The sequence below is a fragment of the Varroa jacobsoni genome, unplaced genomic scaffold (assembly GCF_002532875.2).
Source record: "Varroa jacobsoni isolate VJ856 unplaced genomic scaffold, vjacob_1.0 scaffold_1462, whole genome shotgun sequence".
Classification (NCBI taxonomy): Eukaryota; Metazoa; Arthropoda; class Arachnida; order Mesostigmata; family Varroidae; genus Varroa; species Varroa jacobsoni.
Genome location: NW_019214364.1, coordinates 93,951 through 120,350, shown reverse-complemented (window position 1 = coordinate 120,350; position 26,400 = coordinate 93,951). Strand labels below are relative to the sequence as shown.

At 37.8% G+C, this 26,400-nt stretch overlaps 3 protein-coding genes across 12 annotated transcripts in view; 2 read left to right on the top strand and 1 right to left on the bottom strand.

Moving 5' to 3' along the window:
• The window catches only part of aux (cyclin-G-associated kinase), a 31,050-nt gene extending 13,986 nt beyond the window's left edge, over nt 1–17,064 (top strand). The window contains exons 7-16 of the mRNA XM_022850442.2: nt 180–333; nt 3,159–4,186; nt 5,244–5,335; nt 6,063–6,226; nt 8,563–8,939; nt 11,315–11,527; nt 12,783–12,957; nt 15,417–15,612; nt 15,955–16,128; nt 16,248–17,064. Of these exons, the coding sequence (XP_022706177.1) occupies nt 180–333; nt 3,159–4,186; nt 5,244–5,335; nt 6,063–6,226; nt 8,563–8,939; nt 11,315–11,527; nt 12,783–12,957; nt 15,417–15,612; nt 15,955–16,128; nt 16,248–16,343 (2,669 nt within the window). The 3' untranslated portion in view covers nt 16,344–17,064. The remainder of the gene's footprint in view (nt 1–179; nt 334–3,158; nt 4,187–5,243; nt 5,336–6,062; nt 6,227–8,562; nt 8,940–11,314; nt 11,528–12,782; nt 12,958–15,416; nt 15,613–15,954; nt 16,129–16,247) is intronic.
• Nucleotides 17,065–17,332: 268 nt separating this feature from the next.
• Nucleotides 17,333–20,016, bottom strand: LOC111270302 (tRNA (uracil-5-)-methyltransferase homolog A). 2 transcript variants are annotated; one of them, XM_022850443.2, is made up of 2 exons: nt 19,956–20,016; nt 17,333–19,439 (listed from the first exon to the last, which is right to left on the bottom strand). In XM_022850443.2, exon 2 carries the CDS (start codon nt 19,428–19,430, stop codon nt 17,529–17,531), a length of 1,902 nt encoding a protein of 633 aa, XP_022706178.1. In that variant the 5' UTR covers nt 19,431–19,439; nt 19,956–20,016; the 3' UTR covers nt 17,333–17,528. The 2 variants fall into 2 exon arrangements, with proteins under 2 accessions (XP_022706178.1, XP_022706179.1); XM_022850444.2 differs by lacking the exon at nt 19,956–20,016 and adding an exon at nt 19,769–19,918.
• A 2,809-nt stretch (nt 20,017–22,825) lies between these two features.
• The window catches only part of LOC111270312 (solute carrier family 71 member 1), a 37,844-nt gene continuing 34,269 nt past the window's right edge, over nt 22,826–26,400 (top strand). For 2 of the 9 annotated variants that reach the window (XM_022850470.2, XM_022850468.2), the window contains exon 1: nt 22,827–24,553. Coding sequence is in view for 4 of the 9 variants with exons in the window: in XM_022850467.2 (XP_022706202.1) it covers nt 24,482–24,553 (72 nt within the window). In the remaining 5 variants the exon portion in view is untranslated. Of the gene's footprint in view, nt 24,554–24,587; nt 24,840–25,089; nt 25,188–26,400 lie in introns of those variants that run through there. The other 7 variants (XM_022850473.2, XM_022850464.2, XM_022850465.2 and 4 more) reach the window with 7 other exon arrangements.

Below are 26,400 nucleotides of genomic sequence, written 5' to 3'. Positions count from 1 at the left end.
AGATGGCTTAAAAAAACACCGATGCCTATGAAATAGCGGAACGTAAGCAAACCCTTATTAATCAAGCCCTATTAGAACAGTCCTTACTTCTCATGTCACTTTTTTGCGATGATAAATATTGATCAAGTTAAGCTCTGGTTCATATTGTCGTTTTATGCACCGTTTATTGTATATTGCAGTTGCTATAGATCCAGTACTCGATGCCACAACTGCGCGAACACCTGGCACGATCCCTGAAGGGGTCAATTTGATGAACACGCTTCGTGAGGGAGCGGGCAGTTTCTTCAAAAAACTTGGAGATACATCTTCGAAAGTAATTCAAATAGCTCAGCAGTATGTATCATTCTTTACCTCGTTGCCACCTTTATTAAATACAAGATGTACCCTCGAATTCTATTCCGTGTTTTCATAATGTTGAGGGCTTCTCGCGAGTCTCAAGCTTGTAAATTTTCCAATTCACTAAATAGTAGTCAACTTGCTTCTTTGTTAAGTTATTTCCTGTTTCAGGTAGTTAACAAAAAGTGATCAACGCAATACCCTAAAGAATAGTAATTACGAATAATAAGCTATGCGGGTATCACATATAGCTGAAAAAAATCGTCGATAATAAATTAGTGTCTCCGCTGTAGAAGCCTGTGGTAGAATCTCTGAAGTCTCGAAAAAAAATTCAACATATTGATGATATTTAAACAATTTTCCTATGAGAAATCTTCGCAATTTTGAGAAATATGGTAATCTACGGGAGCAATGTCTGATGAGCATGGTAGTAACAGAGAACTTTCAACTGTAACCCTTATTCCTTTGCCATTGTAATTCCTGCGGTGTGAAGTTATACGTTGCCGCGAAATAAAAGTGCCTTAGTTCTATGTCACAATTATAGTTGTTGAGATTGTCGAGCGTGTACATCAACCGTGATCAGTGAATCAAGACTTTTAAAACTGTAGTAGACAACACCTGCGCTAGACCACCAAATAGGTACTATAAGTTTCTACGTTACATAAGAACTCTGCGTTTCAATCTTCAGGTTTGATTTTTTCTCAAATCATGCTGCAAATGCGTTCCCAGTTTTATACTTTTGACCGAGGTGAATAGGTTTGGCTTCTCGGCATGTACCGAACCTAGGTGTTAACGCACATGTACCTTGAAATAAGCATTTGTCGCTTCTTTTGGCTCCATTCTCCTACGCATTCGGTCTTCCGCAAGACTCAATTTGGAGTTCGAAATTGTTTCCCTGGAATTTTTACATGGCATAGCTTGGTCGAGTACAAGGCTAATACTGCAAGCTGCCTTTGCAGCTTATTTCGTTCCATCAGCGAAAACGCTGCGGAGCTTATCGAATGGTAATAAACGCAATGGCAATATCAAGCGTCGACTGACCTAGTGGATGCGCATCTGCAACATACATTGTGTGTATGCTTCTTTACTTACTGTAATTGCACCTTAATGTTAACGCTTTTTATACTCAAGTAGGAACTACATGCTGACGAAATCAATAAGAGTTAGTGGCAATGGCCGCTTATTCCCTCTTCCTGCTCGCTCCTTCCCTAGACTCGAATGCTGTTCTGCTATATGGTCAGCGGTGGTCAGCACTACGTGGTGCTGTCCGTCTCTACATTACAATTAACAAAGTTATAACGGAGAGTTATAACGGCGGAGTCATAACGACTCCGCCAGAAAGCCTTTTGTTATCCGTTCCGGTTTACTTTTAAAATTCGACGAAGGACCGCTAGAGCCACTTTTGGTAGGATATCGTTAGTAGAAAAATCGAGAACTAGCAACCCTTTTCTTGAGCAAATTTAATTGAAGAAATTTGTTTGATAATTGCTGCCGAGTCGCAATTTATCTTGTCAGTCAGTAATGCAAGCCTTGAAAGAGGTTTGTTTAAGAAACGTCGTGAAGGCGTCATTGCCGTAATAAGCTGAGCATAGAACAATATTTGACAGAGAAAATTGATCGCGTGTCCTGGCGCAGTTGAAGGAAGAGTCTTTAACCAGTTTGACAAATTAGTGCAAAAACCTAAGCGTTGCCAAGTCGTTGCCTCTACGCAAATCACAATTTCGACTTGAACAATTGTTGTTTCTTCTAATGGCTGTCATCTATCAGAAGGTCTACCAAAATAAAATGTGTGCTTCAAGTCAAAAATGTTATATTTTAACTTTTTCATCGAGGCTTGAACTGTTCCTTTACCATAGACTTCCCGGCGATGCAATAGACGAAAGTTCAACGTATCTGTGTTCGGCAGCTTTAGGAGCTTTTTAGCATTCGTATTTGTTCGCGATCCTAACCGATTTGTCAAAAAAGGAGAGAGGAAAGCGTCTTTAAATATATATTACCTTTACAATGTATGCAAAGAATGCAAGAAAACCTATTTTTTAATCTATGGTATCTTTAATGTTGCACTAAGTTAAGCTACACGCTGCTATGATTTGCACCTATCTCTGGCACGTTGCTTACTGTTCTGCTTGTTACGGGCAGGCGCCCCGCTATAGGTAGTTGTCACGCAGACCACGCTGCTTTTCTGCATCTAAGCAATAGAAAATTAGTTAGCTTTTAACGATATTTTATGGTATAAAGGAATTACGATTGATTAACGCTGAGAGAGGTACGATTTTAATTCGCCCTAGTATTGAGAGCAGTAAAAGAACGTTCAGATTTAAAAGAATAATTCTAACTATGCCTATTCTTTAAACAAATGGGATGCTTGAATCCAGTTAGTTTACAAATTCGATATTTTCACGTTTTTATATATTCAGCAGAACTTTGTAAGAGTAAAAAGTTAACCGATACACAAGAACAGATAATAGCTAAGTGATTTGTGTTCCCAGAAAAAATGCCAGTTATTGATAAAATTGAGCAAAAAGTAATTATAGGAAATTAATCTATAAGACATTTATAATAGAAACGATTCCGTTCTGGAAGCGATTCATTGAACCATATTTCGTTAAGCGATAATTATTATATGGGGTTTGATATCTTCTTAATTATGATAAAGTTTCGTAAAAATTGAAAAGATAGAGATAAATTTGTGGATCGGGCGCGGATCAGACTATTAATACATGATCATTCAAAACGTAACAAACCCGTTTCGTAAGATTCAACACATTTAACCAATATCGGTAATAAATTATTTGTACCGCTCTGGTATGTGTCGCTTTCAGGAGTATCGGCAAATCAGAATTGGATATGCACTATATTACGAACCGAATAGCAGTCATGTCTTATCCGGCCGAGGGTCTGGAAAGTACATATCGAAACCATATAGAAGACGTTCGAGCAGTACTAGAAGCCCGCCATCAGAACAATTACATGGTCGTTAATATTTCTGGCCGGTCGTACACAAACAATAAATTTCCTGGCATTAAGGTTATCGAGCGACTATGGAACCAGAAGAAAGCCCCAGAAATCGATGCGGTGCTTGAACTTTGTCATACAATATACGTATACCTGAGTGGAAAGCGCAATGCAGTGGTTATTCATTGCCTTGATGGAAAAGCTGTTTCTGCGCAGCTGTTTGCGGCGTTTATGCTGTATTGCCGTGTTTTTACTAACCCCAAAGATGCTTTAAGTATGTTTGCTGTCAAACGCTTCCCCGTGTCACTCAGTCCTGCTCAAATGAGGTACCTGCAGTACTTCTATAACGTGATTCGGCACAAGGCCCCGCATGGCCAATTAATGGAGATTACCCGCGTGACTATGCGACCACCACCCCTTTTCACCAAGGTGCGTGACGGCTGCCGACCATTCGTGAACATTTACGTGAAAGATGAATGCGTGTACTCCACATGTCTCGAATATGAAAAACTCACGCATTTTTCAGCGACAGCAGGCAATGTCGACTTCGATATACCAAGGGGTTTGAGGCTATTTGGGGACGTAGCAGTTGTCCTGAACCATGCACGAGCCTCTACATTTGCTAAAGGTCGAATTCAGGCCGTCCCTATGGCAACGATCCAGTTGTTTACTGGATATATCGATACTACGGCAAGCAAGCTGACATTTGATATCAATCAGCTAGATCTAATTGAAGAGGTGGACCGGTATTCGGGCGAGTTTGAGGTAGTTTTGCAGATTCGATTCGTCCAGGAGGAAGTCCAAGATCCTACAGCGACTTTCAATAAATTTTTGAATATTACTACACAGCCAAAAATTGTTTTTTCATCTGAAGAGGAAATGAGTGCAGCAATTGGTAGGTTTCATTAAAATCGTGGCCTTTGTAATTAACTTCACGGTTACAAATGATGTGCTTACTAATTAAGAAAGACTGAGCATATTATCATCATAACGTACGCCATCTGCCTTACGGCTAAACTTGTCCATATATATAAAATCGACTTCTGTCCAGATTTTATCTATTAAATTTTACATCATTATATATTTATGCATCAAATACTTTGATTTGAAATACGTAAACGCGAAGAGCTGTAGGATGACACGTGGATTCGGTTCTTGTTGTTGACGTTATCGTGACTTTTGTATCTATAGGTTTTGTTCGAGATCTTATAATTAACTGTAGCGACGCTATAGCCTCCGCGAATGAAGTATGGTTTTTGTCTGTTTTTAACCAACTCTTATCCAAGTCATTAAATATCACATGGTTTTTGTTTTGGTCACGTTTGTTTGATCTATGGCTTAAACGAGCAGGGGGTAATTTTCACAATTTCATACCGTCTTGGAACCGCGAACCAACTTGTTAATCCAGAGGTTTCAATATTAACATATTAAAGCTGCTGTTCACGGTAACTACGTGGTTGCCGTGATGTGTTATGGCATGCGACAAACCAAACTTACTTAAGAGAAAAGGCGCAATTATTTCTTAAGCATATGCACTTCCTTAGATAATAAAGTATAGCGAGATTCGAAGAAAACCACTGATTCTCTTTTATGGCTTTTTTTAAACCATTCCTTCACTACTGCATAACCCATATCATCGAGGTTCACTGGTTTTCGTTGTACCTATGCCAAAAAAGCATCTAGCATTTACTCAGTACACCTTAACTGATATGGATTAGAAAATTTCAAACAGGAGTATTGCAATCACTGACAAATTAGAAGGTTTGCAAGTGTCGATTTTATTAAATAAATACGTGCGCTCATTCATTTCAGGCAAAATATATTTGTTGTCCTTGCTCCCGACATGAGGTAGACTCGTTAGGTAGCAAACTCCTTATTCTTTACCAGGCTAAGGCAGATTACATTATCTAACTTTGTTGCTTTTGCCAATGTAATCCATTCATCTTTTTCAGATCAATTCAAATCGAAAAATTCAGCTCCTACACCGTCCCGTCCTCCCCCTCCATCTGCCATTATGAAACCCGCAGCTCCTGCTCCTCCGCCTGTGAGTATTCATTTCGAGACAAATTTATGGTTAGCATTGATAATACAGCCTATGCTATTAAACAAAGATGGAACTTACGAATTCGAGAGAAACTTACGAAACCACCGTATCGCCCGGCGATTGAGTACGTTCCTGAAGTGAACAAATGCTTCGCAATCAAGCAAGCGTTGTGTTTTTCTTGTTCTTGATTGCAGGGGATTGTAAAATTTCAACATTGGAGGGAAAAAGCAATACTCACTATAGCTTAAGAGTTATAAGAAAAAAAATATTTTAAATATCATTGTCATCAAAGGCTTACCGCGTCGAGGCACCTAAACATAGGCAACTTAGATTATTTAGAACCCGACGTTTGCAATACCCAACTGAATAGCCATCTAACTGTCGGTTATAGTTATTGTAACTTTCACTAAGCGAATGATGCTATTGAGTACGTAGAACAACTGATTTTTAGATTTTTGGCTAAACGTGTGTATAAAACGGACATTGCTGCGCATTGTTATCCTTATTTAAAAAGTTATTTTGGTTTTTTCCTTTTAGTTACCTGGATTTTTTATTATTGTACCTGAAAATAAGGTTACATTTTATTTTTATATATCTTTTGAACTTCAAGGGGTTTAATCAGTCCTGCCTTTATAGAGCTCTGTTTCTTGATTTATTAAGGTAAGACCTGTCATGAGCTTGTAACCCACAGCTTACATTTATATGTATGGATCTCAATGCTTTTCAGGGACCTTCACCTCCCCTGCCCCGTCCAGATGCGCCCTTAATAACGACGGACACGGTGGAAAGTTCAGCGGATCTACTGAATCTGGATTGTGGCTCATCAGCCACGTTTGATTCTAGTCAAGCGCCCTCGGCGCAATCCGGCACCATCAGTCATTCAAATAAAAAGTAATGTCCACATATTTATCTATTTTCCTCTATATACATACCTATTATGCATTCCGTTTGTAGTCTAATTATGAATTGCGTAATAGTATCTTTATAATGTTTATGCCCATAGTCTCGTACTCCGTAATCTGTACCTACTGTTTCACTGACGTATAAATTTTTTTAAATCACTACTAAGTTACGTAAACAAGCGTGTTTCTTACATGCACAGTAGCGTTACAATCGAAGATCTACAAAAAGACACATAGGACGTAAAAGTACAGTTTTAATTTACAAGTTAAACATCGGAGTTACTGTGATGGACTCGGCCGACTCCTCTTTTCTCACAGTCTACTGACCAGTGACAACTGTTATCCCTTTTTACACTAACTTTATTTACCTATTGCATACGAATATAACAGTTACAACCGGTCCTAGCAAGGTTGACTCCTTTACAGGAATTTTCTGCAGGTGCCTTAAAGAAGCGCCGTCGATGCCATCTTCCTCTCTTCCTTTCTCCGCTATTCCTGAAGACGTTCTTGATGTTTTACTTAATTTGCTTTGTAGTGGTTGCAAGTAGTCCCCGAGATTTAGATCTTAGAGCAAAGATCGTAGACGGCAATCACAAAGGAATTGCTCGATTTTTTTTCGCATTCTTCAGTCCGCAGCTAAAGTTATTGTATGCCCCAGTGGGGAAAGACTTTGGCATGTTTCTTATTTTCGAATTATATGTATTTTCGAAGTGTGTTAATGTTTACCAAACCGAATACCTAACTTACATCTAAATAGCTGAATACCGGCAGCATAACAGACTTATTATTAACATCATAGTTTGTTTGGCTAACAGTATTTAATTTTCCGGATTTTTCGGTTACTTATAATGTAAGCTCAAACCTGACTGTCCTGGTCACTACAGCGATTCAGAATGACAATGCGGTGCCCGTATTGAGAAGGGTGTCTTTAATTATGACGCATAACATATCCAAGCAGAGTTTTTACCAGGTGCACACACGCTTCATTTCTAACGAACTAGCAAAGGGTTTAGTAAAGCTCAAGGCCTTACAATAAGTCCTTTCAAATAAGCTCTACGGAAACTTGGAAAACGAAAAAGCTGTTTTGTTTTAAAAATGACCAAATGCTTCTTTATTCAAAATCTTTATTAAAAAAATTTTTATTCGATTTATATTTTTTGTTACTTTATCTATACGTCGCGAGCATTAAATATTTTTATACTTCAGTAAACAATTCTATTTGTCCTAACTAAGCTAACTTTCTTGTAACTGAAATATTTTCGGTGGGCTAATGGAGTCTCGGTCTTGAATACAAAAAAAAAAATCATAGTCGCCAGGTGCGTACTTTGTAATTTAGGTTGTATTAAGCGATGACTAAAACATGTCCGTCTTCTATAATGTAAACATTTGAGTATTTTTTGTTTAAAGTAGTATCACGACATAATAATTAAGCTGTATTATAATCAGGTTTAAACTTTCCTGAAGTTTTCAGGACTTTTAATATTATATATCAAAAGACAGCGCAATCAGGTATTAAAAGAAGACGAAAACAAAATTAATTCCTTTTTTATTTACTGGTGTCGAGGAGACCAATCTGTAGTTTCAATATTGTATCTACGCGTAGTCCTTGCGGTTTGTGTTTATTTATTTTCTTTATGGTATGGCCGTTTTCTAATGGTGACGTATTATATTACAAAGTTCTTCATTTTCTTTGTTATTCCATTATCATTATTTTATCTAAATCAAATAGATATAATATTTTCAAAAGGTTTTAAAAGAAAATTGGTAATAATAAAAAGAAGAAAAAAGTTCAAAAGTGGTACGTACTAAACGATAACAATGAGTTTTCAATGCTATGCAGCATTTGGCCATTAAAAATCAACAAACTTAGGAAAAACATCACTAAATATGAATCAGGGAGTAAGCTTAGAACTACATATGTGCCTAATATGCGTGGAGCTTTCGGGTCATTCTATAACACCATAACATTCTATAATGCTCTCGAGAACTGTTTATCAAACCTTCCCACTATCTCAGCTTCAAGCATGTCTCTCGTAGCCTTTGCAAGCTATGTGCTCTTAGCTCTCCATCGCTCCTGTTAGAATGTACATAATTAGTTTAATTTCTCGTACAAACCGCATTCCCTTGAATATCCTCCGTGCCTGTAGAACAAACTGTTCTTCTGTGTTCGTATAATTTTTTTTAGTAATATATTTTGTTATTAATCCTCTAGCTGCCACTAGGCTACAATTATCGTTCTATTTTGATTTTGTTCGTATTGTTATCGGTTATTGTTGTTATTGTTGGTGTTGATTTGTCTGTCTGTCTCTCTCCTCCTGTTGACAGCAACTACACTAGCACGAGAAACAGCAGCAACGCACGGACGAACTGTAGCAATGATGGTAGCAACCTTGATTTGCTATCGTCATCGCTCGGGGGGATGGTAGTAGAGTCGTTTTCTGGGGCTGGGCTGGGCAAGGGTGGAGGTGATTGTGGAAGCAGAGGCATAGCTGTCGTAAACAGCACGACGTTATTGTTTGGGGATGTGAGCACGGCGTCAAATGAACTACAACAATCCCAAAGTGTCGAAGACACCGACCCATTCGGTCTTGGAACCTCATCGATCGCAGGTACCTCGTCAGACCCTTTAAATGGGCATTCCTCATCAAATCAACGCGTTATTGAGGATCTGTTTGCAGCGACGACAGAATCGTCCACTACAGGTAAGCTGTTTATTACAACATATCAGAGAGACGTAAAAGCTCTCGGTTAATAGAAAAGGTCAGTTGACCTAGATACGGTTCACTCGTTCGGATAAAAGGTTAACATGGCGTTCTTGTTAGTGCGATCCGAAACGTTGCTCAAGCAGAGGCCAATAATTTTAATACTGCATGTTGTCTACTCAGTTCTCATTGTCATCAACATGAGCTCAATTTTTCAAAGACTGTGAAAAGGCTGACTAGGCTGATCGATGTGCTAGGTGATTCTTATATTCATTCAGAAAGTTTTTTGCACAAACAACATGGAATTAATTTTCCGGGTTACTAATACAATGCGTTAAATTTGAATATATTTATCAGAGATTGTCTCACTTTGCATAGCGCATTTTTTATTGAACAGTCTACTTGTCAATTAAATTAATGATGAAGGCAAAAATGATAGGTGTTTTTCGTAGTTCTCCACACTGACTGTCCGAAATAATCTAGGTGCTGCAACTACATCCTCGGTGAGAGCTGTTGAAGCAGAATAAAGTGATAACTTAGTCGAAGAATATGGTGGTCATGTGTTGTTTCGATCACGATTCAGTAGACTAAAACATACCAAATGTATCTTTGTAGATTCGGGCAGCTATTTTTTCATAACCCGTTTGACAACACGTTTGATAACGATTAAACAAACGATAGTTGGGATACCGGTTTCGATATTATAGGGGTATCATAGATACCGTAGCTGGTAGTATCCGACGAAGACCTCTTTTAACCCTTTAACAGTGTGATTATTCAGGTGTGCACCTTTTTTATGTTTAAAAATACGGATTCCATTGAGTTATCCTTCAAGAAATGAAAGTATGCGACAATTATATAAACAACCCAAGGATGGCTAATTTGAGATACGAATAAACTTATTCAAACATACAAGCCCAATGGCGGTTTAAAGTGACTAAGAAAAAGCTGGACATTTATGTATGCAAAAGATAAATATATAAATGGCTTCGGAATGGAACCTTGAGGAATTTACGTGTTACTGAATGGTCACTCCAGACTGGTTATCAATATTTACTGTCACAGAACGGTGGATAGTAAAACTCCAAGCAATTGCAAACGTCAGGAGAAAAGTGATAATAATATAGAGATAGCGCCAGATCACAAAATGCCAGACCACAGGATCGCGAACTAAAGAAGCCATGTTATTCGGAAAGAAATGTGTATTCATCTATTACATTAAAAAAATAAGGCCGATATATTAAACGTTAAATTAGGGTAAAATTTATGAAGTTTGAATTAGAAGAGTCAATATTTAGCTGTTTTCAGTTGCTGTATTTCACTGAAAATTAATATTTATTAATAATAATAATTCCGTCGATTTCCTGTTGCATGTTATCTCAACAACTTTATTCTGTACTTCACACAGGTCTGGCCAACTAAGGGGATCACGGCAAACACGTATTTCAATAAACCATTACAACGCAAATTTCATGATCCCCTTTATAGAGTTGCAGCTTCTTCTTGCAGCATTTGCAATTTCTTGCCGGTTAGTAAAAATATGATTTGGCAGAGATCATGTCAGTGTCACAAGTATTTATCTGCCAGATTTTATGCTCAGTGAGTCTAGAAACATTTGCGTGTGCCAAAAGATTGATGATAGGTCGCATTCTATTCGAACCTTTGTGGCGAGTTTAAAGCAACAAAATGCACTCAGGGAAAATTATTATATGGGAATGAGTGAAGGTATTCCACTACTCTGCTAATACTTGTAATCTGTAATAACTGTGGTGACGTGAATTATCAGTTTTGTCAGTACGATTTTCAATGTGTATGTTCTTACTGGAAGTGCTAGTTTTGTCTGTAAGGTACGAAATAAATTCAACGCTATTCGAGAGAAACGTCGGCTTTCCATTGCGACGTTGATGAACTGTAAACAGTAAAATACGACGTAGGTAGGCAAATATTTCTTCTAAAAAATCAAACTCTGTCTTGTCATCATTAACGTTTGTGTGTTTTCGTATTTGAGCGAATGGTTTTCTAATGCGAATCAGGTAGCACCCATAGTCGAGCCCTGGGTTTCCCGTTTAATTATGTAAAAAAACAGAGTTTAATTCATGAGGGCTTACTTTACAAACTGTTGCGATTCTGTAAATAAAATATTCATCTAGATCCATTTTTATAAATGGGTGATACGCGAAAGCACCTATTTACGACTGTACAAATAATGCGGCAGGCACAAGTTAGTTAGAGCAATTTCGAAATAATTATAATTCACAAATAACTATAATGGTTTCAAAACATGTTATCACGTGTCAGTGTTAAAAATCGGATCCATTTGTCTTTTTATTCTGGAGGTATGCTGTAATCTTTTAACATTTAACTTTCTATTGCAGTTACAGAAGCTAACGACTCTGCAAGTGGAGACTTATTCGGCCAATGGAATTCGTTCATGAGCGCACCTACGCCACTGGTGGATCTGAAAAATCTGGATACTTCTAGTGTCCTAGGTGTTGCAAAAAATTGTTTCATCAGTGAACTTTCAGCGGAATTAGTAAACGAAAATGGATGTGCTGAGGTATCATTAAACAGGCCCCAATCAAAGCTTAGTAAGTCTCAAAGCACTAACTCTGTGTAATTTGCGCTTCCGTTTTTAATCTTGTTAAATGGTTTGAAAAGTTTCAGTATTAATCATTCGAAATTCCCATTATTGGGACACCGCATAAATAAACACAAATCTATTATATCTTATTATTTATGCTCCGAAAATAATAGCAAATAAGCTTTAAGCCGTTGCAAGGGTAAGCAGCTTTGAAGTCAGAAAAGTTCCTTGTATAACTAAAAGTTTTGTTTTAACGTAACAACGTCGTGCCTTTTTAACTAGATTTGATACACTTCAAGCCAACGCTTAAGTCGCGTCCAATTAAATAAAAATCCGCTATACCCGATTCGTCGGCAAAAGCGTCTTTAAGTACATAAGTTTAATGGCTGGTTTTTAAGCAAATGAGGACTGCCAAGAAAAGAAACACATGGAAAAAGTCAGCAGAGCTTGAGTTATCGGAGTTGCGATAAAGTTTTTGGGCCTAGTTTTTCTTAATCTTATATTACTTTAAATAACCCCAACTTTTAGGTAACTTCATATGAGTACTGTGAAATAGCCACCAGTACTTTTTGACGAGAATTTACACGACGCTGGAGAATTTCTGAAACATCAAATGTAAAGATTGTTCAAACTATATTACGTTACTAGGTGGGGTTCACAAAAAACATTACGGCTAGGGTGTTCCATTGATTTTGACTAACTTCAGGTCACACAGAAAATGTGGTAGTTTGAATTATGCACCAATAGAGATTACGTTTAAAGATGGTTATGGTTGTCGTAGCCATTTTCCCGGATCAGTTTAGATTTTTGGATCCTTCTAGGTTAAAACTAACGCTTCGCTGTCCTAAAATGTGCAGATATACGCATAGAGTAATAAAAAAAAAACTTGAGTTGCAAAAGCATTTCCAGTTCAATTTATTATGCACTGATATTTATTGAAAATGGTTTAGAATTACGATGAAAAGTTCTAACTGTTGTTCTTCACAAGAGAATTTTAGAGAGCCAATGCTTGAAATTTATGACTTTGCAGCAGTCTAGATTTTAAAGCCCGTTCTAGTATTTTTATTAGAAGCAATATATCTGTGAATTATTTTATATGCATACTTTGCACTTCTTTATTTATATTCCCTGTTGCCTTACACATAAACCAGAGAGTTGCGCTTTGTTAGCTCCCGTCAACGATCCACAAATAACACACAATTCGTATAAATCAAGTTATTTTCTTATTATGTTTAATTTATATACTGGAATTATCCTTTCAGGTACGTTATTTATGGGCTCACGAGACAGTAACACAGGAAATGGCCTGGGCAACGGGATGGGAGCACTCGGAAGAGAAACCTCTACTCTCGGAGGGTCCTTCTCTTTGACTGCAAACAACCAGTGGACACCAAGAAATGCATCAGCGCAAACAACCGGTCAAGCTGCTTCATTGAAGTGAGCCTGTTTTAAATGTGGTATAGCGATCTGCAGGTGTTCGACTGATTCATTAGCACTAACTATTTTGTTTATTTGTAGCCTATTGTTAGAATTACACCTTTGTGTCACGCGATTTCTGGCTGCAAACAGGCAGGGGTCGCTAGCTAGCATTAGATAATACCACGTCACATTTCGAACCACAACTCTTTAACGAACAAAGTCGTAATGCTCAGAATTAATAATGTAGGCAATTCTATAAAATCATAACATCCACACATCGGTTTATCATTCCATAGAAGGTGTTTTTAATGTTTTTGGAAGTGAGTAAGAAAAATACTATGTTAACGAAGAACATCTCGCAAACTAATTCCTCACCTTCAAATGAAGAATCAAACAATATGAAAAAACATATTTTGCTTAATAATGAAATTGTGAAAAATTTTAAAAGATCTGATGCTTGCTCAGTAAGGCCCACGTTACGATTGAAGTTTGCACGAATGATCGACGTCATGGTGGCTCTTTAAAATTCTTATTTCCATTTTAAAACCTGATTTGTCTACAATACTCCCTCCTCCCCCCGCCAGCTATTGCAAAATTGCAACTTCTTAGATAAAGAACTGTTTTGGTAAACCATTACCTCTGCCTGCCTGAATGTAGCCATTTAGTCATTTTTTTTGAGGTTGCATGATCTTTATTTGTTGCCCATTCTGTAGTTAACTGTCCATGTGCACAGTTAAAAGTAATCGCATCAACCTTTTTTGCCCGATAAAAGTTGACATGAATACACACTTTGGAAGTTGCTTCTGGAAGTTGCCTTTACGAGTGTAATGCTGAACCGTGATGGTACCATTTAATCAACGAATCTATATTGATATGATTTCTCCTGTGTTAATGCAAACGGTTGCTTGAAGCGTTTTTTCGGCCCAAATTTTAATCCGTTGAGACCAAACACGAGACCGTCTATATATCCTATTAGGACGGTTTTGTGAAGAGCCTAACGTCTATGCAACTTCTCGATCTAAGGTCATACTGAAAGGCCACACGCGTCTATTGTTTCATGCGTTTTGATTTAACAGTCTATTAAATGGCACAAATTAACGGCTCTTTTATATATTGATTTATTTCACGGAATTAATATTTATATTTTCTAATATTTCCTCTTGTGTCAGACAGCTTTGCAAGCCCGTAACAGCATGTAAGACCAGGAGCAAGATGCCCCACAACCTGAAACATCAGGTCTTCCCCTATTCCTAGCCAGCACTGATAAGAAAATCCGTTTTGCTATCTTATCTATTGAAACTGCTGTATTGCCTCTGAAGATGGTTCACTACAAGTACTTACTCGACCACAACTGACTTTAAAAGTTAAGCAATAAATCGTTGAGGCAAAGGAGCAAAAACTGCTTAATTTAAGTAACACTTTCCTGAGTTATTTGTTTTTCAAGTAGATGTCATCTGATAAGGCAAATTTCTTCATTTTGCTGTTAAGAAGTACATTTGACTTGTTTCTGTTTGGTGTGCTGTTTAATCTTGACGAGATCATCTATTGATTCAGAATATAAGCTGATGTCGTTCAAAAAATACGTTTACACCAAAAGCAATATAAGAAGTTTGGCATACTTCCAACAAATAGGGAATATTTCTCTTGCCAGTGAAGATGAACTTCTCGGACTGGACCATTTAATACTTTAGCCACATAGCCAGTTTTTCCTTTTTGTTTTTGTTAGAACTCAAGCAATAAGTATCCCCAAATCATCCCAGTAAATACGTTCGACTTTAAAAAAGATAAGTCTGAATCGAGCCACACAACGCTTCCGTCCTTCTCCCCTCCTAAATATAATGGACAAGATTCAATTCAGCTCTTCGGAAATGACCAGAATAGCAGATTTTTCAACAGCTTTATTACTGACTCCTTAAATAGTTTTTCGTACTGTCACTGTACTTGTCCAATAGCTATTTGGACTACTGGAGATTCACCTTTATCTAGTACTCACTCTGCACGACTCATAAGATTATCGTCCATTTCCCTACCACAACATACATTTTGTATCTAACTAAATATAGAAATGCTAACGAAAAAAAGTCCGTACAATGGACTTGCGTATGTAACATAACAGGTGTTCTTATTGCACCAAATGATACTGTCTGGAAATCTACATACATTACCTACTCTATGAATACTTTATTCGTTTCGCTATTTGTTCCAAACTTTACTCTCTAGCTTAATTTTATTTTACTGCATCTTACTAAATCATAGAATATATTCTCTTAATTTTTCAGCTTTTCCTTGTCATTTACACTAGTTTTGTTGAAATTCCTTGGCTGTGAATACTTCCGAGGTTAGAGTAAAAAAGATTTTACGTAATGGATTTGTGAGCAAATTATTGAAGTATGGGTCGAAACTCTGAATCTTTAAATAGAGGGAGAATATGACGAGTTTTTTAGACAGGTGCTTTTTGGTCTATTTTGGTTATGCAGAACACAATCTCCTGCTGATGTGGGAACAAGATTGATAGGTGAGACCATTCGAAAGCCCGTCGGCGAGAATGCTTTTGGCGATCTTCTAGGTACGCAAGGGTTCGTCAATTTTGGGAAGAAAGATATTGGACCGCGTACCATGGCCGAGATGAAACGCGTTGAAATGGCGAAAGAAATTGACCCTGTTCGACTTGTCGTAAGTACCTCAGTAGACATTATGGCAGCACCCCTTGTTGAATAATGGTTTTATGACCAGTCAAGAAAAGTAGTAAAAGGAGAAGAAGGACAAGAATATCTTTCAGCATTTTATACCTAAATACGAGGTAGTTTTTCATTTTTTTTTCAAACAGTATAAACGTCAGATTACTTATTATTTAGTGCTTTTCAAAGTTGCAATAAATAAGTTCTACTAAACGATAACTCATTGCATTTCAAATAAATACAAAAAAAATAGACGTTTTCAAATCAGTATCGAGTAGCGACAGTAGTAGTGCAATAGTATAACTTTATTTAATTGTGTTTTATTTTATGTTTGTAGATCTACGATTGGACGAAAGGAAAAGAACGGAATATTCGGGCTCTACTGTGCTCGTTGCACTCGGTCGTCTGGTCCGAAGCCCGTTGGGCTGAAATAGGCATGCACGAGTTAGTAGGAGTCAGTGATGTCAAGAAGATGTATCGAAAGGCCTGTCTTGCTGTTCATCCGGACAAGGTATGAAATGTTGATCAACCTTGCATCATTTCTTGCCAAAAACGACTGAGTTGTCTTGAATATATATATCAAATACAGTAAATCAGTACATTGCCATAGGTTATTTTATTTTTCTGCAGCTGGCTGGAACGGATAAGGAAGAGTTAGCAAAGCTAATTTTCATGGAGCTGAACGACGCATGGTCTGAATTTGAGAAGCAGCAAAATCTTGCATAATAACCACTTCCTCTACATTGGCCTAGCATATATCGCTATTCCGGCATACCCCATTTGTAACCAAACATGAAATGCACCACTAAATTGTTAATAATTATGATGAATCACTATTGTTGTTTAATGCATCCTTCTATTTCGCCCGTAAAAAGTATACGTGGCGCTAAAGCAGAGTGTCGTACAGCACAGCCAAGAAATAAACATTGCCCGTGGCTATTATAAACACTGGTTGCCACAGCACAACGGAAGTTCCTGGCAATAATTACAGAACCCATAGGACCCACATGGATATTCACGATCGTCCAGTCGTAAATCATCCAAACCGGTTATACACGAAAATACCACTCAGTGTTCAAAAAAAAGAGCGGAAAACTAATAAATAAAAACGGATAGGTATATTGAGGATTGGTAAAAGAATAGATGAGTATTAGGATGTACCAGGTTTATCCGGTGAACATCTTTTGTCCACGAATGCATTGCGCAATCGCGGCATCAAACTCACAAATATCGTGTAAGATATCATTAACACTGTATTACTGATTGTTTTAATATATGTTCTTAACGTAGATTGCCAGTTTCTCCTTATGTTCTCATTATACTCTCAGTAAACCGGGAGCTGAGAGTATCATATGTGAATAGTACTTAGTGAAGCATAAATGCAAACGGAGTGCAACAACATTATAAACTTTTCTAATAAAGAACGCCTTGGAGTCGACTCGTTGAACTTATTTCGTATTATTATAGTACAATGGCAATTTAGTAGTTTCATCTATTTTATTATTAATTTAGTGAAGGCAAATTAATGTTAAAATAAGTTAGAAATTATTAGTTCATAAATTGAGTCGATATATTTAAAAACATTTCAACTAAAATAGATATATAAGAAAAATGTTCGCGTATTGACAAAAAGTATCTGCATATGGCGGGGTCGGTTGTCAGTGTTTGTTCGTCTGTTAAACATTTAATAATAAATTGAAAAGTCACGTGAAGAATGAAATCGTGTTATTATTCTTTGATATTTTTTATTTCCTAATATATTGATATTTTGTACATAGTAACAGTGTAATGTATATTAATTAATTATATGATACTACCAAAAGCTACTAATATATATCTTTTCGTATGCCAAAGCTGCTACAGTTACGTAACTATGTGACGACATGAACGATTTATATCACCAATCGTAAACTAAAATTCGTCTAAAACGTTGGGTTTTAGTGCCTCGTTAGCTTTTATCAACTCTTCAATCTCAAGCTTGACCAAATCGAGACGCTTCATCGTTATGATAAGCTCGGTATGAGGTGTATGAGGGAACATGTCAACCGGCTGAGCATTTGTAGGTATAAACGGCTCGCCCCGATAGCTGTTACTACTTGCTTTACAAAAATCAAGGATATTTTGCATTGCAGCGTTCGGATTGCATGCAATGTACACAACGCTAGAAATGTTCGGGTTACTACGAAGAAGTTTAACGACCCGGTTGTGTACACCCTGCCGAGGAGGGTCTACTATTGCAATAGTATGTTCCTCGTTGCCTAGTTTACTCAAGGCCAACGACAATACGTCTTCCGCTTTCCCTGTGATGAATTCGGCATTAGTGATACCGTGTCGTGTTGCAACTTTCTTCGCGTTCGTCACTGCCTCCGGAACGATTTCGGCTCCGATAATTCGTTTAGCCCGCGATGCCAGGGATAAACCAATGGAGCCGGTCCCGCAGAATAAATCTAAAACCGTCGTATTTTTGCTAATATTAGCAAGATTTGCCACTCGATCGTAAAGTGTCTCAGCACCTTTTGTGTTCACTTGGAAAAAGCTCGGCGGTGATATCTCAAACGTGAGGCCGAGGAGGTCTTCCTCTATGACTGTATTGCCACCTAAAAGTTCAAAAGGATAATCATTGCCCTTCTTATCAAACAGTTGAAAGTAAAAAGAAGTCACAGTACTTTTAAGCTTAGTTTCATATAGCACCTTAAGCTTTTTTATATCTTCTTGAATTTCTTGTGGTGACAAATTCTGCGGGTGCATAATCAATATCGCCATACACTGGTTCCTCTCCGATGTCCGTACAGTTAATTGCCGCCAGTAGCCTTTCTCTTCCTCTGCATTATATGGCGGCCTAGAATCGCCACAAGCTCGCAGAAATTCTTCAAACAATCGAGCTACTTTCACGGCGAGTGGAGGCACATGTTTCATCGTTTCGGTGACTCCTCCGACTTCAATAGATCCTTTTTTATAGCTTGACATACGAAATCCTACGACTATTGCCCCGTTTCCGTCTCTTCCTGGCGTGAACTCATTTTTGTTTCTATAGTGTTCAGTTCTCGGGCTGCGACAAATCTCACAGATGTTACAAATTGTTTTACGTCCAGTTACCTTTTTTAGCGCTCTAACTGTATCGTTGAAATCCTTATTTTGTTGACGACTCAGATCCACGTCAAGCTTTATAAGAAGTTTTTCAATATATTCTTGCTTCCGGCGAAGCTGTTCCTCGTAATTAAGCGAATGCCAAGGGATGATAATATCAAGCATAGATTTTTTTTTAGGAGACGCATTTCCACACTCCTCAGCACACCTTTTTTTTGCTTTTTGCACGGGGTCTGCACGAGGTTTAGCCAATCCTGCTTTAAAAATAGTTTGCTTGTATCTGTATCCATCCAAGGCTTTAATCGCGCTGTCTCTCGACTCCTCGTTTCTGAAGGTCACAAAAGCGAATTGAGAACGTGAAATTTTAAACATCTTAATCTTATGGGGTTGAAGACCAAGTCGCTTTGTCAAAACCTTTTTGAAATCGCTAGGTGTCATGAAGAAAGGCAGGTTTCCAACCTCAATCTTGAAGATTTCTGAGGTAAAGTTGTTTCGATGGATGTAGGAATACTCATCAAGCGTTTCTTTTTTATCCGCGCTCTTTATACCTGTCCTGTAGTCGATAGTGACGATATTTTCTTCTGTAGACGTTGAACCGTCTGCTACAATATTGGGTTTCTGGTCAACAGATTGAGGGATAAGCTCGGAAGAACTTGCTCCAGAATCCTGTGTTTCATATCCACTAGCTGACTTGGATACCGCATGATCAGCGGAACTGTCACCCATTGTTTACAACTATAAACAAAGTATGAAACAATACAACTAGCCGTTAGAAGCACTGTTAGCGTTCTGTGCTTTCAGTGGCTCTCATTTGCTGTCGCACAACTTATGGTCCTGTTCATCTAATGTGAATGCTAGAAAGCACGATATTACCAAGTCTAGCTACTGAGGTTTGTCATCCGTCGAATGCGCAAACAAGTGGTTAATTTTTATGTCCTTTACTTTCTTATTTTTAACTTCTTATAGACTAGAACCCGCAGTCTCTGATTCACGCCTTGCCATATATATTAGCACCAAGACAACCTTATAACCTATGCAAGTAAGATACAAGAAGATGGACATACCAAAAGCTCACTGGAATGACCATCTGCTCTCAAAAAAATATACTGCGTATAATTGTTGCGCTACTTTTAAGCGTTCTTTTACACCTCTCACCGCACACATGTTTCTGATTGTATCAGAACATATACACCTACCTTTTTAAAACAAAAATATAAATATGTAGAATTAACATGAAATGCCATAACTTACAGCGCGTGATTTTTTAAAGGCAGCTTTGGCTAAAAATTGCTTACGTGCAAAGGAATGTTTGTAAACAGTGCTACCGAGCACCGCGGGAAATTCAAATACACCTAAACACTAAACTAAAAATACAGATGTGCCATACATCGTAAACAAATATGATTATTATGTGACTTCTTAGTTTCTAATGGCGATTACAACATTTAAAACTATACACTTTTTAAAGAAGCAATCAAGTCGTGTCCAGGGTAAAGAAATTGGGTTAAGTACGTTTGCCATGAAAACGCCTGCTTACAAAAATAAAGGGTTTAAAACTGATCCAAATGCCTATCGTCGAACTCCGATGATGTTTGTATGATCAAAATTTTTTGTTTCTTCAAGAACTTTAATCTTATGTAGACACACCTTGGTTTGTCTAAGTGGTTATATAATAAGAATAGTCGTCTCCCTATGAGTTTGTATAATGACATGCTGTTTTCTGCTCACGGTCAGGCATATGATGCAGTATACCAAATATGTACATCAGTTGCTTAGTGGTAAAAATGTTTTAATTGATTTTGAATTGATAATACCTGAAATAGTAGATAGAAGTTCTCGAGCTGGTTTCTTAAAAAAAAATCTTTTTAACGGAGTGTTTCCAGGTCACAGGGCCACTACTGTTATGTAATATGCAAACTTTTTATTAGCTCAAGGGTATGGATTAAGAAATCGTTGTGTACTCAGCACTCAATTTAATTTAGGTAGTTTCAATAACGACACTGAATAAAAAGCCACATGACGACAAAACAGTATTCATATTTCCTAATATTTCTAAGCAATTAACTTCAGAGAAATATTCTCATTGGGTATACCTTTATTTTTAGTTATAAAATATCGTAATTGTAGGGGATGTGAACGTAATTTAATTAAAACAAGGTCAAGCAGTCGGATGCGCCTGATTCTTATATTTGGCTAAAAATTGCTGATACAGTGTTTGAAACGTTTGTTTTAATACACGTCATTATAATGCATTGATAAATGAGATCTCATCGAGAAATTAGTCTTCCTCTTTTATAAAGATCTGGCCTCTATTTGCTAAGTATTGCATGCTTTGTACAAGTTATTGCTACCCGTCTTCAGAATTGATTACACGCTGACAGAACTGGTTCTATTGTTATGCAAAAATTATAGAACACACAATCGTTATACATTTGAGCTTCTTGAATAATTGTGTGGCCCGCTATTAACAGTAATAATCATATATAGTAAAATAATAGTAAAATACTCTACGTGATCAAAACATTCTGACCACTTTTTTATATGATTTGAATGTAATTGTTAAAATATGCTATTAAATATTCTTTTCCAGATTGTCAATTGTAGAAAATTTCATCTTAGACGTATCACTGTTAACGCGATTCGTGAGTGAAAAAGCAACAATTCCTAGAAAAGTATAGTTAAGCCATCTGTATGTTGTAAGCATAATAGAGATCTGGGTATCTCACTGGAGACTGAACATCGTCTATTTTGCCCAATGCGAGTCCCTTAAGATACCTCTGTTGTGAAAGCTGCTCGCGGTCGGATGAAAAAAGGGGTGCAATATCTTTTATTCGAAGTCCAAATAACATGACCACTTCCGTTTGGAGAAATGCCAGGTGGTAAAAAAATGTTATGGTTGTTATATTTCCACAAGCTTTGAGCTTTCCCATCGGATCCTGAAGGGTCAAACATGCATTCCAATCACACACGCCTACAATACACCCGTAAAAACTGAAATACTCATTTAGGTTCAGGACAAAACGGTATTTCCTGACAGTTCTACCGAATAGTGAGTGAGTTGGCCACTTGCTGAGTGTAGGATAGTATAATATAAACGTTAATGATAATCATGTAGTAGCACTGTTGCTATCATAAAACCAATACATTATGGATTGCGCGATATCGCCAATATAATCATTATGCACATATATCAACAAGCTACTTCACCAAATGTCGCTACACATATACGCGGATAATGGCAGGCGACAAGAATTGTTGAACGAAGAAGCTGTCATCTCGCCAGACTCGGTCCGCTCACTTTTATCACCTATTTCTTCAGCAATTTAAATATTCTGAGATTCTCTTGCCAGACCATTGAGATTACTCGAACTATCAGACCCTATGGGCCCGCAGTGACACAGAAAAGCGGTTCCTACGATTTTTAAACGAATTGGAAAATCTATTCTTCGTTTACTGCTGGTACGATCTATAGCTGAGTGTCATCCTACCCCATATTTCGTGTTCCGGCAAATGGCTGGTTGCCGGCACAAAACGAAGTCTGTCTATGCCCGGGTTTGAGAACCCAGACTGCAACGTATCTCTAAGACCACCAGGCAATTATATACCCACTAAGCTATCGCAGGGACGCCTTCCCAACCTACTTTGCCTAAACCTATTACAAATTTATATAATGATTGGATTATGTATGAAACCTTATCTTTTAATAATCTCGAAATATTTCCAACGTAGGCACCCATAAGACGAGTTGAAGACATGTTGTCAGATAGCTTTCATTATACATACAAAGCTTTAACATAAATCGCGTAAAGATAAAACCGACCAGGCTTATTAAATTGTGAAAAGCAAACCGCGGCAAAACAGCTGATTTCGTTCAAATTTGAATGTGGCGCCGCGGAAAGTTTCTTTAATTAAAATGCGATTTTCTTTACCGCAACAAATAAGCGATAAGTTCTCACATTTACCTAACACCGGCATTATCTATGCCGATACAGAAATCGTCTGAGGGAGACAACAGTGAGGCATACTTGGGCATGACCCATTTAGAAAAGAAAATGTTTCTCAAGCTTGGCTAGTTGACACGTGGCTCCGTCTATCGGCCTATTGGTGCCAATGAGAACGGGTAGTCTTCATTCTATTTGCGGCTGCGGCGAGCAGCGAACGCCCGTCTATAGGCTCGATTCGTCTGCTTTCTCTCGTTATCGCATACTATACTTCGGGTAGGGTTGTGTGTACTCATAATAAACGCGTTGTAGCTTGATGTTGCCGGTGCTACTGCTGCTGTTGGCCATCGCGAGCGGCGAGCGAGCGAGTGAACCGTCACACTCACAGCGAGGCAGGCAGTTAGATTGCATGCAGTCGCAACAGCAGGAAGGCTGAATCTGTGATGTTTTCTGTCCGCGATTATTAAAAGAGTGGCAGAAACAAGGAAGCAAGTTAAGACTAGTGGTAGACAAAAACAATAGTAGACGCACGCAAGAGGACTCAGTAGCCACAGTGGCAAAAAGATAAATTGCCGTTTATCGTTATTGCTAGTTAACCACCCTAAGTATCACGTAACTCATATGGACAACACATGAACAGACAGGTGCAGAAGGTGTCAATTGTCGTGTTTCCACGACATTTAGCTTTTTTAACAGGACTCGGTTAATGATGTAAATTCTTAATATTTTGTGCTCCGCTAAACTCGAGTAAAATGAATAACTAAGCCAGTTGTAAGGGTAACTGAAGTGCGCTGTGTTTTCAGCTGCGCGTAATAAATCAACAACATTAACTACAAATTTCATTAACTAGATTGCCGTCCAGGGCAGAAGAGAGGCAGCTCTGAAAGTTAATTATCTCGTAACTAGGCAACAAATCGATCACTTATTTTATGGTAATTAGTCCTATTATTGGACCTTTTTGTGGTTTCTGCTTATTTTTCTATTCGCGTTGGTAATTGTGAATCTAAATAAATAAAAAAAAAAAAAGATGAGAGGATACGAAAGAAAATTGGACAGTTAATCTTGGAGCTTTAGTACTAGCTGGCCTAGTGGAAGTCTCAGCTAGTAGAAGCATTACTTGATGAATTTGCCACTGTTATAGAGAGAGTGTACCTAATGTGACGTACGCATGCCGCAGGCGCTATACAAGTCGGTGGTGATGCGGACCTAGGTATCTACGAACGGCAGTTTAGCATTGCATTCCAACTTGTATTAAATCTTCTGTGTGATCCATGTATAAAGTACCACCAGTATAATGGTGCTTGTGCGATAAGAGAGAACTGTTAGCTAGTCTCAGCAGCAAAGGCCGATGACCGTAGCAAGTGATCCTTAATGCGGCAGGACAGTGTATCTCATGGCAATGCATTGCATGCTGTAGTGAAGTTAATTATAGCAATCAGAAATTGAGGCTGTAGCACGGCCTCGGGATCGTATTGCACTTTTGAATCCTATGACGACACGAAATTTCTAACTGGTGTAAATCCGCGGTTTGTGCGCCCGTGTGTCTACCGAGTGTGTAGTGTGAAGCGCGGGTACTGTATGACGAAGACGTCGACATCATCGTGGTTGTGCTTTTTAATTTATTCATGTTGTTGACGCGGTCATCATCTCAGTCATTACGAATACTCACCTCGTCATCATCATCAGCAGCAGCAGCCACCGCGGCTTTGGGTTGCCTGCAACGTTTGTTCTTGTTACTGTCGTTATTGTTGTTTTTGGTGGGGTGCACCAACATTTTGTCGGTGCCGCTCTTGTTATCACGGGCTACTAAGATTGGGACATTAAGCGAATGAAGTGATGATTGTGGATGGTTTGGCTGAGGACGAGGAAGACATGAAAGGCCGCAAAGGAGGATATGACAGTTTCATGGTAAGCAATGTTGTACCAATCCCAGGTCGAAAAGCAAAACGTGTAGCCTACATCGTCTACGCGAGCATACGTCATGCAATTGAGCAGTGCAGATAATTTTGATACCGTCAAAGTCTGCTGATTGTTAAAGACCGAAGTGCACTCTGGTTTGCAAAAAAGATTGAATATGTTATTATCTAGAAAGCTGGTTTGTGCAACAATTATGTCGACAATCGTCGGAAGTCAACGAAACGTTTGAATGAGAAAGTTCATAGTAAAAGAGATTCACACGACTAATGCTGATCAGGTTTATTGGACACGTAATCGATTTTTTGAAAAAGATATTTTGCTCATTTAAAATAAGAGATTGCTAGCTATATTCAGGAGTTAATAAAACATTTTTGTGCAGCTTGCCAAGATACGAACTTTGTGTGACATTGGGTTAGCTAATATATATGCAAAACGAGCTGATACGAAAATTACATCGCTTCAATATTAACCGAAAACCTCATCATAATTATAGATTCAGCCTGATGTGATTTAATTTACTGAAGTAGGTGTGGAACAAAGCCTAGTGGTGCCGAATGCAGTCTCTAGTTCGAAATCAACCGCTTTACGAAGCTAATGGCAGGTACTTATTAACGGCGCAAAACAGGTTCGTGCTAGAAACACAATGTTATATATAGGTGCAAAAAATTCATCCCATATAGGCTCCAAAGTGGTTACATTTGTTAAGTCAACGTAACGTCATATTATATTTTAAAAAAAGATATGGTACCACCATTGGTTTCATCGTCAGTGCTATATCGGCATGATCTTTGTTGGTGGATTAAATTTTAGCTGCCGTGTATAAATTTTTAGGTTATTAGTAGATTTTTTACAACCTCAGTTTTTGGAGATCAGAAATAAAATTCCGCAAGAGTAAGACCCCCTGTAAAATGGGGGTCTTCTGTTTGTGGAATAAAAAAAAAAAAGAAATAAATATCAGCTTTTCTACCTCGCCCATTTCCGTGGGAGTTGGTTGTTACTGCTGCTGCTCGAAAATGTTTATTAATTGCTGTTAGGATACTAAAACATTTTGTTTGCAAAAAGTTTCCTTCGTGCTTATCTAGATTTATGTCGGTACCATATTATCCAGTATGTATTATTATGCATGCATGCATCATATCTGCTTTGAATTGAGAATATCTTTATGAAAAACTAGAACTGCAAAAATGTGTGCACGAAGTTGAGACAAGGTTTGGCCCGGCTGTTTATTCACTAGAATTATTGGCATCGAAAGACAAGTTTGAGGCTAATAAATTGAAAATTTCGCTTGAAATTGGTATGTGATAACTCATAAACGTATTAAGTGTTTAGTGAAAACTATTAGTGAAAAACTTAAAATTACAACTGAGCACATTTTAGATATATAGAAATTTGATGAATGTCTCTATCAAAGCCGACTATTTACGACTGTAGGTTATGCAAGTAAACACCCAATAATTGGGTTCCTTTCTTGAAAAAAAAAGCCATAAGGGCATTCACTATAAATTGGTGAAAACATTAGGTAAAGAGGCCTTCAGCGAGGCAGTAGTTCGCCACTAATGCAACCGAAGCGGAAAGACGACATAGCAGCTGACTACACTTTAGGACCTAATTGGAAAAATGAGCAGTTGTGATCGCGAAATCTTTTGAATAAAAAACAACATGTACAATAAGCTCTGTGTTAGTTCAACATGAAATTTTTGAAAACACGTATTATGAATTTGTAACGAAAACTCGAAAAGTAAAGAAAAAAAGCAAAGACTGGATTTTTTACAAACTGAATCCAAAAAAATTGTATATAGATGTGACGTATTTTAGAAACAATTTGCGCAGATATTTTC